The 21,344-nt window shown below is 33.4% G+C and overlaps 1 protein-coding gene across 1 annotated transcript in view; it reads right to left on the bottom strand.

Annotated features, from left to right (window-relative positions):
- The window catches only part of CPNE8 (copine 8), a 302,153-nt gene that overhangs the window by 50,487 nt on the left and 230,322 nt on the right, over window positions 1-21,344 (bottom strand). The window contains exons 12-13 of the mRNA XM_061204630.1: window positions 15,164-15,217; window positions 14,083-14,144 (exon numbers count right to left, since the gene is read on the bottom strand). Coding sequence (XP_061060613.1) covers window positions 14,083-14,144; window positions 15,164-15,217 — 116 coding nt within the window. The remainder of the gene's footprint in view (window positions 1-14,082; window positions 14,145-15,163; window positions 15,218-21,344) is intronic.

Here is a 21,344-nt window from a genome sequence, read left to right as displayed (position 1 = left end):
CATAAAAACACAAATAAATGACAATGATATAATTACTGGGATAACCTGTTGTCACATCTAATTTACAAAATAATTTTTAATTTAAAAAGTAAATAATTTGAAAACATGGTTACTTAGACTATTTTAAATAACAAATTAATTTTGATACACAGTACAATTGATATAACACTTCAAAGTTTGATCTGTTATTTAAATGGTGGTGTGATGATGATGAGGATGGTGATGATGATGGGTATGGCACTATAGGGTCCCTTGTAGTTCTCTTAGTATAAAGTATAGTAACATTTCCTTTTTTCTATAAAAATTCAGCTGAAAACCCTTAATACTACTCAGGTGTTGAAACAAATTCACCTTTTTTCCCTAAGGAATAAACAACCTTTTGTGCTTTACATTAATAAAAACTAATATAGATTCTCTTTATAGCTATATGGTAACTTTTTTCTCAGAGTAGAAATTAGGTTTAGAGGCTAAGAATATAGGCTAATTTGGAGCATAACACTTTTAACACATAAAACTTTGAAAAAAAGAATCAGTGAAACATTTGGGAGACTATTTTGAGATAATAAATCCCTTTGAGGAATTGAAAAGAACAGTCACCATCAGCACATTGCATTGTCATTCTGCTGCTAGAGAGAAAGTGACTATAATACAGGGTATAGTATGGTATATTAGAAAGGGTTTATTAGCTTTTGAGTCTGAAAGGACTGGGTTTGAATTTCAGCAACCCAGTTGCTGACATTAACCAAGTTTTAGAACTCTCAGAAGGCAGGTACCTGGCACATAACAATTAAGCAAGGACGGACAGAAAAACTATATGAAACATTATCTTTGTGTGTGTGTGTGTGTGTGTGTGTGTGTATATATATATATATATATATATATATACACAGACAGACAGACACACATATATATATAAAACATATACATATAGAATGTGTTTTTATATAGCTTTTATCAATTAACCTCATAATAACTTTTAAAGGAAGGTACTAGTATTCTCCTTTTATAGATGAGGAAATCTATGCTCATAAAACTTAACTTTCCACATAAGTAATAAATGTCAGTACTAGAATTCAAATTCACAGGTAACCTCCAAGACCATATTTATAAACTCTATGCTACTTTAATTGTACAATTAAATATTTGTGAACTGTCTCATTATAATAAAAGCACAATAAAAGATAGTGATTATTATATTACAAACTGAAAAATGATACTATACAGATATCCTTAATGATAAAGATGCCAGGACATAGTCTCATGCTTGGGCAAGTCTGTCCTTCTTCTATCACTTATGTTACATACATAAATCACAAGATAATTGGTATAAATGCCTTTTTATGTTCTTTTACTCAAATGACACTTCCTTAGGAATGAAAAATAACTCTAAGCTTCAAGAACATGGGTTTTAGCACATTATAAAAGTCAATATAGCAGTTGCGTCTTTGGTTCAATCTTCCTTAGGTTTTAGGGATAGACACCTTGTTTTGGCTCAACTCTCTCTTATAGCAGTGTCTGCTTTCTACATTTTGGAACATCACTGTGTTTATTGGATGAATGAATGCGTTCATTTTATGACTGTTTCTAATATATTTTCCAAGGTAGCCCAGGATGTGTAGCATAAATACCAACTCCTTAGAAGCATTAATTGTAGATAAAAAAAACTTCAATAATCAGAGATACAAAGGTCATTTCAAAGCCAGTTGTACCTAGCAAAGCTGCAAAGAAAAGATATGGCTACTAACTGAAGAAGTATACTGTATATAAGGATAAAAAATGAGAGAAAAGTATTTATTTACTGAAACCTTTAGCTAGCTAAACAAACCAAATTATAAAACCAAGTAGATTAGGTACAAAAAAAGTGTAATAAAAAAGAAGAAGAAGAAGAAGAAGAAGAAGAAGAAGAAGAGAAAATTTAAAAAGAAATGAAAGGAAGAGGAAGGAAAAAGGAGGGAAAAAAGGAAAGAAGGGACAGAGGAGTGAGGGAGGAAGGGAGGGAGGAAGGAAGGAAGGGAGGGGGAAGGAAAGAAGGAAAAAAGAAATAAAGAAAGAAAGGAGGGAAGAAGGTGGGGAGCCAGGCTGTACCAAGAGTACCTATGAAGCTTGAAGCTTGGGACATTCCAAGACAATATAAAAGATAGGTGCATTTAGCACTAAATGATAACTAAGACCATTTGATAATCATGGTGCAACAGAAAATCTCGACAAGTAAAACAATCATTGATGCATATTTGGTGGTTAATTGATTTGAAGATTTGATTACTTCCTTGCTTCATTCTGCATATCAGAAAGAATCTCGCTCCTTTACTGTTTTGAATCAACAGTATTCTAATCAGAAGGGAAACATGATGGCTCACAAATCATTTCATGGTTGTGATAGTCCCTTAACCTTAACACCATTTGGATTTTTGCATCTAAAAAACTACAATTCAACAATTATTTATTGAGCACCTTCTGATTGTCAAGCACTGTGTTAAGTGATCAACAGAAAATGGGAGCAAAGCAAACACTATCCTTGAACTCATAGAGCTCAATTTCAACTTTCCACAATTAAAAACAATGACAAAACAGCACAGCAGTTTATCATGTAATTAATAATCAATAGCCTAACTTAAAACACAACTGTGCATTTACTGTGGATAACAGCTTGTTCATTCCCACGATTCTTAAATGTTCTCATTCATATAATAATGTATACTTATTATGGCAAGGGCCACATTTTTTTTATTTTGAAAATATTAGCTAATAAAAGTTTTAAAGAAAGTTGCCAGCAATACTACAACTTTAGGCTAAAACAGATTTCTTGAAGACTTTGATAAATGATTTGTTATAACAGTAAAATAAATCTTTATCAGTAATTGTTACCTTTTTATTTTTTTAAATTTATTTACTTTACCTTTAATATTTTTTGAAGCCTAATGTTAGAGAAAAAAGAAGCAACCATAAGTCAAAGTTAAAAAAAAACAACAACAACAACACAACTGAATTCACATGAAATTTCTCTTGACAAAGTATTCATAAAGCTATCACATATAAATCCTTGAAACATTTTGCTTAGGAAGTGTTATTGTAGCTCTCATTTTATGTTTTAGAAGTAGACAAAAAAGAACAGGATTTCAAGAAACCCAGATAGTATAAAAAAGGCACGGCTGCAAATTTTCATGAGTTAGTAGTAACATCTCATGACACTTCCCAATGCATATGTCCTAGTACTATTGAAATATACTCTTGGAAACTGTCCTTATTTCATTCTGCCCCCTTTCTGAAAGTTGTGAATGACAGATAAATCAGATGTTAATGTGGAAATTTTAACTAGCACATCAAAGATACATAGAAAACATATATGTGCATGTCAAAGAAAGCTACACATACACACATGTATGCACACACACAGAGTGATACCATCTTAGATAACTTTTCTACAGCTGTTATGAATTAATAATCAAGAACTAACAACTGTGATGGGGATGTGCAGAAGGATTGTTTCACTTTCTTCCCAAGTTCAAATTCTGTTCAGTTGAACAAACTGAACGTTATCCAACATGAAAGATGAACTTTCTCCACCTTTCTTTAAATTAATCTTGACAAAGGCAGATTCAGACCAACTAGCTATTGGAATCTAGAACCCTAAATGAAGTTGAGATGCCCACCCAACTCTAATATTCTTTTCATTCTTGCCTTGCCAATACCAAGACTATGTTTCTGCCTTGATTTACTGAGATGCACTCTAGTTCACTCTTGGGTTCTGGAACCTGCCCTGAACTCAGGTTCACTTCCTCAAGCACTATTATCCAGCCTAATCCTTCTTTTTTTTAAACACACAATTTTTTTAAAAAGATTTTATTGATTGATTGATTGATTGCTATGTTGGGTCTTCGTTTCTGTGCTAGAGCTTTCTCTAGTTGTGGCAAGCGGGGGCCACTCTTCATCGCGGTGCGCGGGCCTCTCACTATCGTGGCCTCTCTTGTTGCGGAGCACAGGCTCCAGACGCGCAGGCTCAGTAGTTGTGGCTCACGGGCCTAGTTGCTCCACGGCATGTGGGATCTTCCCAGACCAGGGCTCAAACCCGTGTCCCCTGCATTAGCAGGCAGATTCTCAACCACAGCACCACCAGGGAAGCCCCAGCCTAATCCTTCTTGACCCTAGCTCACCATGGGCTAAACCTTGAACTTTTCTGCCTTAGCTTTCCCCTCTTTCTTAAAAGCAGTTCAACTACCTGAATGACAACACAGACAGCTGCCTGACTCTAAATTTTGCTACATCTTCAAAATTCCGGATTCCTGTGCCCATAAACTACTGACAGGATTATTTGCCCTTGACAAGTGAGGTCTGCTAGAACGAGGGCAGGCTTTGAGATACACAAATGCAAATTAAAATGTAAATACTTTCACCTACTTGCAATATGATCTTTGAAAGGCTATTTAACCTCTCTGCACCTCATTTGTAATAAGCTAGGGTTAACAAAATCTTTCTTGGATTGTTGCTGTAAGGACAAGAAAAGCACCTGTCCTTTATAGCAGGCACTCAAGAAGTAGTTGTTATGATTATTATCACCATATTGAAGCTAGTTTTTTAGAACCCAAGTTTAGCATATTTCTTTGAAAACTGGAGTGTGTAATACTTATCAAATTTCTAGATCTATCAGAGTTTCAGGTTTTTTCTACAACCTGATCCTCCCATGTCAGATTTCCTTTCCTTCACACCGGCTTTTAAGGTCCCAATCTACCCAAACCAAAACAGTACCATAAATGATCTAATTTTGTTAGAAGGTGTCATCTGGGTACTTCCTCAAACAAAATCCCCCTGCAGGAAGTAATTATAAGCTTTGATCCTAGCTTTATTTTCCTTCCTATCCTTCCTAAAATTTTGGGATCTGTGGGATCAATGAAATGTCAAAAGTAAGAATAAAAAGAAACTGGAGACAAGTGATATGATTCCTAAACTTTTTATGCTAATAGTTTTGGTCCTTATTAAATCTAGTTTTCATAAATTAACAAACCTTTGTACATTCTCCAGGTTTTGAAGATTAATTTCAGTATTTTTTTAAACACAATTAAAGTGTTCCAAAATACAACTTTGCAAGTAGGTAAGCTGATCATCCTGTAGTTCAAGGACTCCTTATCAAGGTAGGTATGCAAGATGGCCAACCATTTTTCAAATCATTAGTTTAGAAAATATCACATAAGTGACATAAAGAAAACAAAATAAAACATATCAACCTCTAACCAAAAAGAGAAGCACTATCCAATAGAATCCCCCCCCCCTTTTTTTTTTTTGGCCACGCTGCAGCTTGCGGAATCTTAGTTCCCCAATTAGGGATTGAACCTGGGCCCACAGCAATGAAAGCATTGAGTCTTAAGCACTGGGCCACCAGAGGATTCCCTAGAATCCCATTTTAAATGAGGTAGTTGCTGAAGAGGCATGATACCTAGCAGGAAAGCTATGAACTTTTAAATTATAGATTGGAGTTTGAATTTCAGAATTACAACTAGCTAGCTAGTTGTGACTCATTTGCAAAATTAACATGTCCCAGAATCTCAATTTTCTCATATGATAAAAAGGTACCAGCTATTTTGAAGAAGCCCTCTACTTATCAGAAATAAAATCCTGAAGTACCTGCATATAATAAATATTCTGCGTGCTGGAGGACCAATCTCTTGAGCAACCATGTCATCCTTTCCTTATTCATATTAATCCTTTCCTCTGTTGAGTCAGATGAAACACTTCTCTCTTTACATTAACATATATATATATATATATTTCTTTTTTCATTAATTCTTCCCATAGTGAAGGTAAGTGGTGTATCATGGCTGGGGTAATGAACCTCCAAGGGTGTAGGCAGTAGGAGGTACATAGTCTGCAGATAACTTAAAAACAATAATGTAATCTACTAATACACAGTCTACATTTTAATATCACCATACCCTACCAGTTCTAAGCAATGTCAGTGATAAATTTTCCTACCCTTCCACAACCTGCCCTTGGTAAACCACCCTTATTTGCTTAACTCTGTTTCCCTTTCCCCTGGCTGCCAGGCTTTCAGTTCCCACCAGAAAGAAACTATTTTAGACATAGTGTGGCTAAAAGTACACACTCTGATAATGAAATATAACTAAGAAACTGCCTGGTACAAAATAGATTGTCAATATTTTGGCTAAATTAGCACTGGTTCTGATGATGAAACATACATGCAATTTCTTTTGACTTTGAAATATATAGTTCTGAAAAAATCATTTGAAAAATAACATAAGCTGGCAATTAAATCACAATCTTAAAGGCTATAACTGGACATTTTTAGAATTCTCAAGCATGCATTTTGTATATATAAAAATTAGAATCAAGCATTAACCAAAACAGTGTTTATGAGTCTTCTTAATACTTCCAAAAGTTTCTTTTCTAAATCACATTTTAGATGAGTTTAGTTTAGATATAATAATGTTTTAGGTGAATGTATTTCTAGAAGGCAGAATGGCTTTACTTTTATTATATTTATCCCCATTCAGCACTGCAGGGTTTAGCTCTCGACTTATTTGATGAATGCAAAACACTTGGGTGTCACAACAAGAAGCACTATAAAAAAATCCTAGTTATGTATATTCAGTTTTCAAAAAGAAACTGGAGTAGGAAATAAACTTGTGTTGCATGTTCTGGCAAGATGTGCTCCCTGAGACGACGTATCTAATATAATGCCACCAACTGTATAAAACTAAGGCAAATATTTTATAGCATCATTGCACTTGCTTCAAGTAAAAATCCTTATGGAGCTCGTTAATAATGGCACTTACTTATATTCAATTCACCTTTAAAATAAGCATATTAAGAAGTCCACTTTTAGCCTCTACAATGAGCCTATAATAGGTAGATAGCTTTAATTTTTCTCCTAAGACTTTTTACTTGGAGTGGAATATAAACCTTTTGCATATAATTTCAGACAAGTTTTAGATTCAGTGTCAAGAGTTTGGGTTGTGATTGACTACAATGGAAGGAATAACCTGGCATGATTCTCCAAAGAGAATTGAACTAAAGAAAAAGAAAAAAAAAAAAAGACTTATTGACTTTATAAAGTTGAATATGTCTTTTTCTCTCCATGTCTCTGTTAATTAGGACATTTAACACCAACAATGAGGAAAGACATATTAGAACTTTAAATAAATTCAGATTATTCAGAAAAATGATAGCTAGCATTTATCGAGGGTATATGCCATTTAATCCACAGTCACTCTGTGAGATAGGTATTATTATTTTTATTTCTATTTCATAGAAACGGAAACAGGTTATGCTAGCAAAAGACAAATCTAGGATTTGAACCAGGCAGTTAGTGCCAGAACCCAAATTCTTGGCCACTATTATGCATTGCCTTCAGCAACCACTTATTTAACCGACTTGATTTTTTGCCAAATATTTACCCCTTATTTTGATTCTTTCCCAGAACTTGCCCACTTAGGGTCTCCCCTATTACCTTCTCTCATGCTCCCTTTCAGTTAATATGTGAGGAAAATAAGCAGTTCATGCTTCTCATCTTGATCTTGCCTTCTTCCAAGTCACTAAAACCCAGACACAGAGTTGAGATGATTTCTGGCAGAGGCAACACAAAAGCATTTTTTCTAATCCCGGAAAGCCTGGTCCATCTGTTTTGTTTGGTGATTATGATATGAGGCATGGAAAGAGGAAGGTCACAAGATAATAAAATCTAAGCTAGACAGACATAGGGGTTTGTAATCCAGTTAACTAAATTGTCACACTCTTCACTTAAAATTCCTATTTGTTTTTAATGTTTCATTATGCTAAGAGATTTGGGAAAAAAGAGTGGAAAGTCAGGCTTAAAGTGGCTTTCTGATTAATCTATATTTATTCAGTGGCTACTCTATGTTCAGCTCTATAAAAATATTTTGAGAACGAACAATTAAAATGGTAACCAGGGAAACTAGCAACCACTGTATATAAGTGGTTGTGAAGCTCATTTGGGACGAGGTGGATGACATTTTGGGCTTTCTTCACAGGAAGTAAATGACAGTCTGTAGGTCTGCAAGTTTCTAATACCTTCAATTTTCTGATAAAAGTGTAGATTAGGGTTTCAGGTTGACATGCCATTCTGGTTGCTTAGGGGTACTCAGTGTGCACAAGAATTTGAGATCTGTTTTCCCCATTCATCTGCCAGTCAAAGAAATGTGAAAAACTTTATATATATTTGTTCCTTGGTCATGTTAGTGGTGGAGTTTCATGAAGACCTGAGAGAAATACAGGACTGAAAGGCAGACAAAACCAAATTGAAACTTATGATTCTGTCCTCAGATACTCATAATGTGAGCTGTTGTCTGTAGAGGTCAATAAACCCATTTCACAAATTATAATTATTATAAAAGTGATGATGTTACCTTAAAGGAGTATTTAGATTTCAGAACTGTCTCTGATTTTCAATGAATTTGACATTGTCCTTATCAATGATAATTGGGATATTCAATGTCATACATTAAGGATTACTGAGTAAACATATTTGGTTGCCAATTATATCAGAATTTTAGTATTAAAATCATTTTTAGTAAGTAAAGAGAAATAAAATAACCACAGGAAAAACATACAGAGTATGATTAAAAATAATAACCCCAATGTCAACAACCCAGAAGAGGCAATCCATTTTTTTTTTACTCTACAGTAAGACCTCCTTTGTGGATATTATTGTATTTAGAAAATAAAACTCTTTACTACCTCAAGTCATAAATTGTATCTTATGCTCCAGGGAAAGCATGGTTCTGCTTAGCAAAAAAAAAAAAAAAAAAAAAAAGGAAAAAAAGAAGGTCTAAAAATTAAATTTTTATGTCACAGAATATTTCCATAAAAATTGGACCTTGTCTGATTGAGAATGCATCTGTCTCATCTGCTCACTGTGTACCTCAATCCATAAACCTGTCTACTGCAGCTAAACACAGTGTGTTAGGAACTGAGACAATGAATGAAAAGTAACACACTAACAATATGGTTTCACAAACAATCAATCAATCAGGTAAATATCTACATCAATAGTGATGTAGATATTTAGAGGTCAGTAACCATTTTAATTGTTCATTCTCAAAATATTTTTATAGAGCTGAACATAGAGTAGCCACTGAATAAATATAGATTAATTAGAAAGCCACTTTAAGCCTGATTTTCCACTCTTTTTTCCCAAATCTCTTAGCATAATGAAACATTAAAAACAAATAGGAATTTTAAGTGAAGAGTGTGACAATTTAGTTAACTGGATTACAAACCCCCATGTCTGTCTCTACAGTAATGGAAGCCTAGGATATCCAATACTAAGAATTAGACATATAAAGAAGTTTCTTTGAAGGGGAAGATATTAAAGGACTATTGAGAACAATTTTGTTTAATATTTAAATGTGTTCATTCTTAACTATACATAATTTCTACTTGGATTCATGAGAAAACAATATTTTCATAATTTTCTATTCAATTATTTTTTGTGAGATGAAACAAGAAGAGAGATTACATTTTAAAGTGTGATTCAAGAATTTCCTTCTAAGAGTTTAATCACAATCTGTTAGTCCTACATGTTCCACACCAGTCACCTGTTTTGCCCTCTTTGTCTATTCTCATGCTCCCACATGTTGTCCAGTATAAGGAAAATAGTTTATACAATTCATGTAGAGAACAAAATGAATACAGGAAAACCTAAACTAATGTTATTTTGGATAACCCACAGCTAGCCAGAGTACCAATGTAATTGCTGTTACTCATGTTTTATACGATGATCTTCCACCTTGTTTGAAAACATCTAGTTTTACTTGTCAATTAAGATTCAGCATAAGCAAAACTCAACAATAGTTTCTGCTAGACTAGAATATGGTGAGTAGGTTCCTGAACTGATGCCACCCAAATTAGCAATAATGATACTCACCCAAGTTAACAACAAAACAATACACAAATACCAGTAATAAATGCTGATATCTTGGTATTTTAAGTTAAAAGTGAGTAGTTACTGTAACTTTTATAAAAACAAAACTGAATTCAACACTTGGTTCCAATCACTTCTGAAATATCGTACTTATTCAGAAATATGGTGGGACATCTCTTCAAAAGAACTAACCTTGATAACTCCACAAATCTGCAAATAGTTATGACCTCCAAAATACTATTTTGGATTGCTTCGTTGATTGCAGCCCAAAGTGTTAGTTAATTTTATTGTTTTTCTTCAATGTAATCACAGGGCAAAAGGCAAGGCCAGATTAAAAAGAGTCTCTTTAGATGTGTGCAGAAGAGAAGTGGTGTTAAAGACGAAGATGTGAATATTGGGGAAGTTTATCTGAAGTGTTTACTGTACTGAAGGATGTAGCTCCCTGCTACCTTTGGTCTTGTGTTCTCAGTTGAAAATACTCAATCTTTTTTGGTGGGACTAGGGAAGAGGGAGCAGGGGAAAAGCAAAAATAAAAGGTTCTGAAACCTGTGTTTCCAAAGATACGGCTGGTTAAATATGGGCTTTCACAAAGGACATCACAACGGCTAATAAATAGGTTTCACAGATAAAAACTGACAATGAGTTATAATATCTATCTATTAAATTAGCAAAGTTGAAAAAGTAGTGATGCTATTCAGTAAGGGTAAGTATATGGTAAACTTGCATACACAGGTGTTAGAAGTATAAATTATTATTATTACCCTTTTGTCAACACAATAAATTAGAAATACCTGACAAATTGTAAAATATGCATACCATTTAAACCAACAATACTATTTCTAGGATGTGGCCTTGCAGATATGCTTAATGAAGTGTACAAAAAAGCTATGTAACAGGGTTTACATTGCAGCCTTGTTTATAATATGAAAATAAAATGGATACAACTAAAGTGTGTATCAACAGGAGATTTTTAAACTAAATTATGTACATCCATATGATGGAAAACTATTAAAATATGGTAGAGCTATAAGTACTGACACAGAAACATATATATACAATATATTTAATGAAGAAAATATACATTAGAATATTGTGCACAGTGCTATCCCACTCATTAAAAATAATGATGTGTGTTTGGTGATAAATAAATTTCTAACAGTGATTATCTCTAGAGAGTATGACTACAGGGGATTCTAGTTTCATAATAAATTATTTTCATTTTACATTACTTTCTTTTTACCATTTCACATTTCATGTTTACAATGTGGAACACAAATATAGATATTTATGTTTAAAATTTGGGAGATATAATACTTCTTTTCCTCAAAACTGAAAATAAAACACTAAAAAAAAAAGTTTCTGTGGTTTCAGAAAAAAGTTACTCTGAAGAGTACCAAATATTACTGAGTTGTTTAACAGTTTACAGAATTTTTTTAGTTGCAAGAGACTAAAAATTCTGACTGATATTATTCACAAGAGAGTCAATAGCCATTATTGAAACTATAATAATTAACTGTCAATTATTATAATTAGTTCTAATTTGAAATGAATGTAGTTCATTATATTCTATTTTGCTATTATTCAGAAAGTTTGTGTAACTATGTGTCTGCTCAACATAATTTTCCATCATGACGGTGCATTTATCTACTTGGAGGTTGAGATTTCTTAATAGCAAGGGAAGAAAGCTTACAATGTCTATCTTTTTTTTTCTCTTTTTTTGGCCACACTGCACAGCAGGTGGGATCTTAGTTCCCCGACCAGGAATCGAACTCATGCTCCCTGCAGGAAGCACAAAGTCTTGACTGCTGGACCGTCAGGGAAGTCCCTTACAATGTCTAAAAAAAATCAATAGGAAATCTGTTAAGAAAAATAAAAGTAATTTGCTGCAATATTTGGAATAGATGTAGCTACATTTCCACACTGGCTTTCATGTTCTTCATTTCAAATTGCTACAATTTGTTATTTTCATACCAAAAGAGATTTTTAAGAAAGATGAGAACATAAAACTCTATTCCTCATTTCCTATAATTAGAGTCAGGAATTCTATGAAGTAACCATCATAATAAATACCCATAACTCACAGTTAAATAAGTTTAAATCTTCACAAATATCTGATGGGAAAATTCTTAGATATCCTGCATGCCAAAGCATCATTTTCCCTTAGGCTATGTAAATTAAACTGTATTTTTGACTAGCAGCAATGAGATAGAAAATATTAGTTATACAAAGACTGAACGTTAACAGTACATCAAGTAAATAAACTTCTTTATTTTTTTAGAAAAACAGAGAATTATCAACGTGAATATTACTCATGAGAGAAAGAGGGAGAAGGAGAAAGGAGGTGAGCAGAAAAGGAAAGGGACCAACAGAGAGATGGGTAGAGTTAATAACCTTGAGGCACTTAGCTGTCAGCAGATGTTAGCTATTATTATACGCAAATTACAGTGTATAGTAAGTTGATAGGTGAGAGTAAGTTTTTTGTAGGAATATAAGCAATAACTTCAGAGTGAAGGGAAATAAATATCATTAAGGTCATGAAAGAAACTAAGGCGAGTGACTCATGTAAACTACAGGAAATTGAAGTGATAAGGAGTGTCATGATAAAGCCAGATCTCCTCACCATATTATTAATAAAAGTCAGAATTTAAATTTTGTGCCCAATTGCTTATAACAAATCCTTAAGAGCAAAGACACATAAAGACACAGAATACAATAATTATATTGCTTCTCAATTCGGATTCCATTATCAAAGGGACAATATCTGTATAATAAGTATTAGAAATAGTGATGAATAATAGGTAAACATGTAATTATAGTATATTTTAAAAATATATAAATTTGTTATATACATCTTCATATAAAAATGATTTATATGCAGATATTTCTCATGTCCTTTTTAGATAATATTATATAAAAATTAATATAAGTCCAGTTAGATTAACTATGTAGTAAATTTCAAACTCTATTTCTCCATATCCCATTTGTAAATTAAAAAATGGGTTCTTATAAAACCCTTGGGAAGCCAGGATTGGAACAAAGTGTACCTCATAGGTTGGGGCTCCATTTATACACTGATTTCTGTCAGAAAAAGGTCACTAGCATTTCTTCCAGCACAGGCAGTGCTATATAAGTAGGACGTGTGTAAACCAAAAACAAACACAAAAAAATCTTGGAGGTGACAAGAAGCATAAAAATGACAGTCATCAATACTGCTATTGCTTAAGTATTGTAGAAACCCATTTGCTCTAATTAGCCCTAAGAATCCTCAAAAGGAGAATGTGAACAACCAATAAAAGTGATTTATTGGTAATAGATTCTGAAAATTTCTTTTAGTGATAGATTCACATCAAAATATTACTTGATTTGTCCTGCTGACAATACTTATTGGGTATTTCTTTCACACACACACACACACACACACACTACCCACTTCACATGATCACAAAGCAAAGCCAAAAGACAAACAAAACAAAAACTAAAAGGAATTTTTAGTATTTTAAAACTTCAAATCATCATTTCAACATGCAAATTATAGCCAAATCTATCAAGCACTTTTTTTAAGTTTATAAAGAGCATGCTAAGAGATGTCCATCTTTTTAATCAACTATTATCTATAGCTACCAAGGAGTTTATTTATACAGGAATCTATTTTTTATGACAAATTCAACTTTCTATTTTCTCATCTTCTAAAGACAAAAATATGCACAAACATCAGAATACTAAGGAGAGTTGGCAAACATTTTTTCCTAATTAGTATATTTTCTTTTAACTTTATTGAAACAATCACCCTGTAGCTTCTTAGTCTTACGTATCAAGGTGGCAGGTTTCAAGATGTCCATATATAGCAGAGATTCCCCATTTGGGCAAGTATAGCTTTTGTTTGTTTTGTTTTCTTAACAAAGAGCAAAAGGGGGTAAGCTCTCTGTTTTGTGGGAAACTGTCTTTGTTCCTTTGGCCCCCCTCATTCTCTCAATCCTTCTTTGGCTTGACAACACTCTAGCAATAAATCAGTATTGGCAAAACAAAACAAAACAAAACAAAAAACCCAAAAAAACCCTGCTTAATTATAATTAGGAAGAGGCTTACATAAGTGATGTCTCTGACTGCTGTTGTCATGAAGTTTCTAAACACATTCAAACTTGCCTCTCACCATTGCCTAAGCAATGAAACAATTTCAGAGAATGACTTACCCTCCCTTAATATAGTCAAGGAATGAAACTTCTGTTTCTACCAAGAAAGAAAGTAACGTGACCTGAAAAAAGAAAAAAACAATGCAGAATTACCTGCTGGTACTAATTGCATCCCCAAATGGACTTTTTTTCTGTTAGAGAGAAAATCATGTTTCCTAGCATTTTGAACATCAATAAAGATATTATTCTTTATTAAAATTTACTAGGACTGATTTTTCTTGCATTTAAAATTATCAGAAGAAAAGGGGCCAAAAAATTAAATGACTCCTTTCTATGACCAGTTTACTTCCTTTGAAGAACAACATGCAAATTATCTACAAGGACACTGTGTTATTTCCCATTTTAGATATAAAGGAAAGATGAAAGGAAGCTAGAAAATGGTTAAAACTAAAAAATCAAAATCAGTGAGCTAAACCATATAAAAAGAAAGGGGTGTTTTTGTCAGAGACCTGTAATGAGGCCATCTAATATCTTAAATGTCTTGCTTTATAAAAATCTTTTAAAAGAAAACTTGGAGGGAACTTATATTTGCTTCTCCCAAGGACAGTTAATCATAGGATTAAATTTTCAGTATATTTTTTATCAAAATAGGATGCTTTTGATTTTTCACAATTTTAACATACTTTCATCTTTGCACCTTCCTGTACTGATTTAGTCCAGCATTTCCACAGAGTTGTCAATTTTAATGAACTATAAACAAATACTTTCACATCTTATAAAACAAGTCTTAAGTATAGCCTATAAAGAGTATAATATTTCTTATTACAACTTATACTTTTTCAGGTCTACTTGATTTTCTCTAGTGTGATTTCATTGAATGAAGAATTCATAATAAAATTTCATCTTCTCTCAGAGGCCATTCAACCCCTAGGACAACTTGCAGGAAGCTGGGTCGCTACCTCCTATAAGATGTTCTCCATTACAATTCCCATAGGAAGTTAATTTTTTATTATATACATTCACATTAAAACCCTAAGTGAAACAGTGCAGTGTTTAGTAGCTTTCATTCAATACAAAATGTTATATATATTTTTTATTCATTTATTTGAATCCTTAATGTATAACATAAAATTTGACTTACTGTTCCTGAGTTAGTATATTTCTTCTTTTTTCCTTTCTTTTTGGGATTTATCACCTTAAAGAGCAGATAAAACAATTACAATGTCAGGTTTTATACTGAAATATTTTAAAAAATGTGTAGTCCAACCTGGTGCCTTTCACTTCTTATGTATTTATTCACTTACAAATGCCTTTAGTATGACTCCTAGATAGTCTATCAGCCAAAACTTCTCTGCAAAAGTTACTAGTGATCATCTTCTTTAAAAAATATATTTTCAGTAATATCCTTCTCAGTAACTTATGCATTGATTACCCTACCCATTTACATCTTCTTGATGTGAGAGAGATTTTTAATATTCAAGGTCCCAAATAATAGTGATTGCTTTGTAGAAAAACTATGGGTTTCTCTAATAAATAAAATATATCCAAGAGACATAATACTTTTTATTTGATTAAATGCACTAGCATGACAAATCACCCAAATATGTGAATATTTATGGGCTCTACTTATTGCTTTATAATGGTAATAATTTCCATCAGACACATAATAATGTGTAAAAGTTTGGAGTCCTTGTGGGAGTCCTGGTGGGAGTCACACCGGTTCACAAACCTAGAAATAGGCTGACTGACTGAGGACCCAACTGTACACCCTGAAAAGGAACCATGGCCCAGGACCACCCTACTGAACAAAGGTACTGGAGCCAGTCTCATCCACCCAGCACTGGACATAATCCACACTCACCTGAGCCCCTAGTAACAAGCACACCGACTACAGATCCCTCTGTAGACCTAGCAACAGCCTTAAAACTAGCTCCAGACCAGCACAACTGCAATTCTGAAGGTAGTCCCATAAGCCTGGGGAACCACCAGGAGAAGGTCTTTACCTGCCAAAATGAATCTGTAAAGCAGTAGGAGGTGTTTATTTATTTACTTATTTGTTTTCATTTTAGGATTTTATTTAATTTTAAGTTGGGTCTTAAATGTTATTATCCATGGGTTTTTCATCATCCCATTTAATTCTGCCTGGCTGAGAATCATACCCTACAAGGTAGTGAAGCTAAGAAACCATCCATAGGGACCGCCTCCTCTTTGTCTCATCTTCTTATCGGTAGTTATAAAGACTCTTTAGAAGAATATAAAAGTAACTTGTGTGTTTTCTTTTTTGCACACAGCCTTTAAAAGAATAAATGTAGAAAAAGATTTTAGCCATTATTGGAGTCAAAAACAGCAAGAACCCAAGCCTGATTACATCCCAGCTCCCACAGTTGCTAATTGTTTCCGTTCCTTAGATGCTCCTGCTGCTTGGGTTGTTTCTGGTTTTGTTTTTAACATTTCGTTTTGTTTTATTTTATAATTTTTTTCAATTTTGTCTTTTTTAAATTTATTTTTTATTGAAGTATAGTTGATTTACAATGTTATGCCGATCTCTGCTGAACAGCAAAGTGATTCAGTTTTACATATATATACATTCTTTGTTTAATATTCTTCTCCATTATGGTTTATCTCGGGAGATTGGATATAGTTCCCTGTGCTATATGTGCTCTAAATGTAATAGTTTGCATCTACGAACCACAAACTCCCAGTCCATCCCTCTCTCCCCACCCCCTTGGCAACCACAAGTCTGATCTCTATGTCTGTGAGTCTGTTTCTGTTTTGTAGATATGTTCATTTGTGACATATTTTAGATTCTACATATAAGTGATATCATATAGTATTTGTCTTTCTCTTTCTAGTATGATAATCTCTAAGGTGCATCCATGTTGCTGCAAATGGCATTATTTTGTTCTTTTTTATGACTGAGTAGTATTCCATTGTATATATGTACCACATCTTCTTTATCCATTCATCTGTCAATGGACATTTAGGTTGTTTCCATGTTTTGGCTATTGTGAATAGTGCTGCTATGAATATAGGGGTGCATGTATCTTTTTGAATTATAGTTTTGTCTGGGTATACACCCAGGAGTGGGGTTGCTGGATCATATGGTAATTCTATTTTTAGTTTTCTGAGGAACCTCCGTACTGTTTTCCATAGTGGCTGCACCAACTTACATTGCCACCAACAGTGTAGGAGGGTTCCCTTTTCTCCACACCCTCTCCAACATTTGTTCTTTGTAGATTTTTTTAATGATAGCCATTTTGACTGGTGTGAGGTGATGCCTCATTGTAGTTTTGATTTGCATTTCTCTAATAATTAGTGATTTTGAGCATCTTTTCATGTGCTTTTTGGCCATCTGTATGTCTTCTTTGGATAAATGTCTATTAAGGTCTTCTGCCCATTTTTTGATTCGGTTGTTTGTTTTTTGTTGTTGTTGAGTTGTGTGAGCTGTTTGTATATTTTGGAGATTAAGCCCTTGTTGGTTGCATCATTTGCAAATATTTTTCTCCCCTTCCATTGGTTGTCTTTTTGCTTATTTTATGGCTTCCTTTGCTGTGCAAAAGCTTGTAAGTTTGATTAGGTACCATTTGTTTATTTTTGTTTTTATTTCTATTGCCTTGGGAGACCAACCTAAGAGAACATTGGTATGATTTATGTCAGAGAATGTTTTGCCTGTGCTCTCATCTAGGAGTTTTATGGTGTCATATCTTATGTTTAAGTCATTAAGCCATTTTGAGTTTATTTTTGTGCATGGTGTGAGGGTGTGGTCTAACTTCATTGATTTACATGCAGCTGTCCAACTTTCCCAGCACCACTTGCTGAAGAGACTGTCTGTTTCCTATTTTATATTCTTGCCTCCTTTGTCAAAGATTAATTTACCATAGGTGTGTAGATTTATTTCTGGGCTCTCTATTCTGTTCCATTGATCTGTATGTCTGTTTTTGTACCAACACCACTTTATTTATTGTAGCTTTGTAGTACTGTCTGAAGTCTGGGAGAGTTATACCTCCTGCTTTGTTTTTTTCCTCAGGGTTGGCAATTCTGGGTCTTTTAAGGTTCCATATAAATTTGTGGATTATTTGTTCTAGTTCTGTGAAAATGTCATGGGCGATTTGATAGGGATTGCATTAAATCTGTAGATTGCTTTGGGTAGTATTGCCATTTTAACAATACCAGTTCTTCCAATCCAAGAGCATGTGATATATTTCCATGTCTTTGAATCCTCTTTAATTTCCTTTATTAGTGTTTTAGAGTGTTTTATAGTTCTCAGCATATAAGTCTTTCACCTCCTTGGTCAGGTTTATTCCTAGGCATTTTATTTTTTTGGTGCAATTTTGAAAGGTATTGTTTTGTTTTACATTCCCTTTCTGATATTTCATTGTTAGTGTAAAGAAATAAAACCAACTTCTGAATGTTAATCTTGTATCCTGCTACTTTGCTATATTCATTTATTAAATCTAGTAGTTTTTGCGTGGAGTCCTTAGGGTTTTCTATATATAGTATCATGCCATCTGCATATAGTGACAATTTTACCTCCTCCCTTCCAATTTGGATACGTTTCTTTTTCTTGTCTGATTCCTGTGGCTGGACTTCCAATTCTACATTGAATACACGTGGTGAGAGTGGGAATCCTTGTCTTGTTCCAGATTTTAGTGGGAAGGCTTTTACCATTGAGTATTTCACCATTTAGTACTCACTGTTGAGTATTATATTGGCTGTGGGTCCGTCATAAATGGCTTTTATTATGTTGAGATATATTCCTTCTATTCCCACTTTGGTAAGAGTATTTTTTATCATGAATGGATGTTGAATTTTGTCAAATGCTTTTTCTGCATCTGTTGAGATGATCATGTAGTTTTTGACTTTTCTTTGTTAATGTGGTGTATTGCATTGATTGATTTGTGTATGTTGAGCCATCCTTGTGAGCTTGGAATGAATACCACTTGGTCATGGTGTATGATATTTTTACGTGCTGTTGGATTCAGTTTGCTAATATTTTATTGAGAATTTTTGCATCTATATTCACCAAAGATATTGGCCTGTAATTTTCTTTGTTGGTGGTATCTTTGTCTGGTTTTGGTACAGGGTGATGGTGGCTTCATAGATGTCTTTGGGAGTGTTCCCTCCTCTTCAATCTTTTGGAAGAGTTTGAGAAAAATAGGTATAAGTTCTTCTTTGTATGTTTGGTAGAATTCACCTGTGAAGCCATCTGGTCCTTTTGTTTGTAGGGAGATTTTTTTTTTTTTTTTACTACAGATTTTATTTCACTTCTAGTGATCAGTCTGTTCAATTATCTCTTTCTTCTTGATTCAATTTTGGTGGGCTGTATGTTTCTAGAAAGTTGTCCATTTCTTCTAGGTTGTCAAATTTGTTGGTATATAATTGTTCATGGTATGTTTTCATGTTGTTTCTGTATTTCTGTGGTATAAGTTGAGATTTCTCCTTTTTCATTTCTTATTTTGTTTTTTTGGGTTCTCTTTCTTTTCTTTTTGGTGAGCCTGGCCAGAGGTATGTCAACTTTGTTTATCCTTTCAAAGAACCAGCTCTTGGTTTTATTAATTTTTTTTTACTGTTTTTATAATCTCTATTTTATTTATTTTCTCCCTGATCTTTATTATTTCCTTCCTTCTACTGACTTTAGGTTTTGTTGGTTCTTCTCTTTATAATTATTTTAAATGGTAGGTTAGGTTGTTTATTTGAGATTTTTCTTGCTTTTTGAGGAAGGCCTGTATTGCTATGAACTTCCCTCTAAGAACTGCTTTTGCTGCATCTCACAGATTTTGTATGGTTGTGTTTTCATTGTCATTTGTCTCAAGGTATTTGTTAATTTCCTTTTTGATTTCCTCTTTGACCCATTGGTTTTTTAGTAGCATGTTGTTTAGTCTCCATGTAATCATTTTTTCTCAATTCTTTTCCTGTGGTTGATTTCTAGTTTCATGCTGTTGTAGTCAGAGAAGATGTTTGAAATAATTTCTGTACTCTTAAATTTGTTGAGGTTAGTTTTGTGCCCTAGTATGTGGTCAATCCTAGAAAATGTTTGATATGCACTTGAAAAGAATGTGTATTCTGGTTTTTTTTTTTTGATGTAATATCCTGAAAATATCATTTAAGTCTAACTGTTCTATTGTATAATTTAGGATCTCTATTGCCTTATTGATTTTCTGTCTAGAAGATCTGTCCATTGATGTGAGTGGGGTGTTAAAGTCTCCTACTGTTAATGTATTCCCATCAATTTCTCCTTTTATGTCTGTTAGTATTTATTTTATGTATTTGGGTGCTTTTATATTAGGTGCATATATGTTGATGAGTGTGAAATCCTCTCTTGTATTTATCTTTTTTCCATTATATCGTGTCCTTCTTTATCACCTTTGCTTTAAAGTCTATTTTGTCTGATATGAGTATTGCAACACCCTCTTTCTTTTCATTTCCCTTTGCATGAGATATCTTTTCCATCCCTTCGCTTTCAATCTATGTGTGTCCTTTGCCCTAAGGGGGGGTTTCTTTCTCTTGTAGGCAGCATATTGTAAGCTCTTGTTTTTTATCCAGGCTGCCACTCTATGCTTTTTGATTGGAGCATTCTGTCCCTTGACATTTAAGGTAATTATTGATACATATGTATTTATTGCCATATTAGACCTTGTTTTCCAGTTGATTCTTTGTTTCTTCTTTGTTCCTTTCTTTTTGTTTTTCTTTTGTGGTTTGATCATTTCCTTTTATTTTATGCTTGCATTCTCATCTTTTTGGTTTTTGTGAATCTCTTGTATGTTTTTGATTTGTGGTTGACCTGTTTTTCAAGTACGTTAACCTCTTCCTATATCTGCTTGCTTTAGACTGATAGTCATATCGATGGAAACACATTCTAAAAAGAATCTGCATTTTCTTACTCTCCTTCCCCATATTTTATGATTTTGATGTCTTTTTTTACATCTTCATGTTTATCCTTTTGCTGTTCCTTGTGTTTATCATCACTTTCACAAATAGGTTTTTTTTTTTATTTATATTTTTGATCTGCGTACTGGCTAATTTAAGTGATTTACTTTCAAATTATGATTTCCTCCTTCCTATATCTTCTTGCTCTTTTTCTGTTTAGAGAAGATATTTCAATATTTCTTTTAGGATAGGTTTAGTATTGCTGTATTCTTTTAGTTTTTCCTTGTCTGAGAAATTCTTTATTTCTCCTCTTATTATAAATGATAATCGTGCTGGGTAGAATATTCTAGGTTGCAGATTTTTCCCTTTCAAGACTTTGAATATATTTTGCCACTCCCTTCTAGCCTGCAGTGTTTCTGTAGAGAAATCAGTTGACAGCCTTATGGGGGTTCCCT

Source organism: Eubalaena glacialis, chromosome 11 (assembly GCF_028564815.1).
Source record: "Eubalaena glacialis isolate mEubGla1 chromosome 11, mEubGla1.1.hap2.+ XY, whole genome shotgun sequence".
NCBI lineage: Eukaryota > Metazoa > Chordata > Mammalia > Artiodactyla > Balaenidae > Eubalaena > Eubalaena glacialis.
The sequence above is the reverse complement of the archived record's forward strand: the minus strand, read 5'-3'. Positions and strand labels throughout refer to the sequence as shown.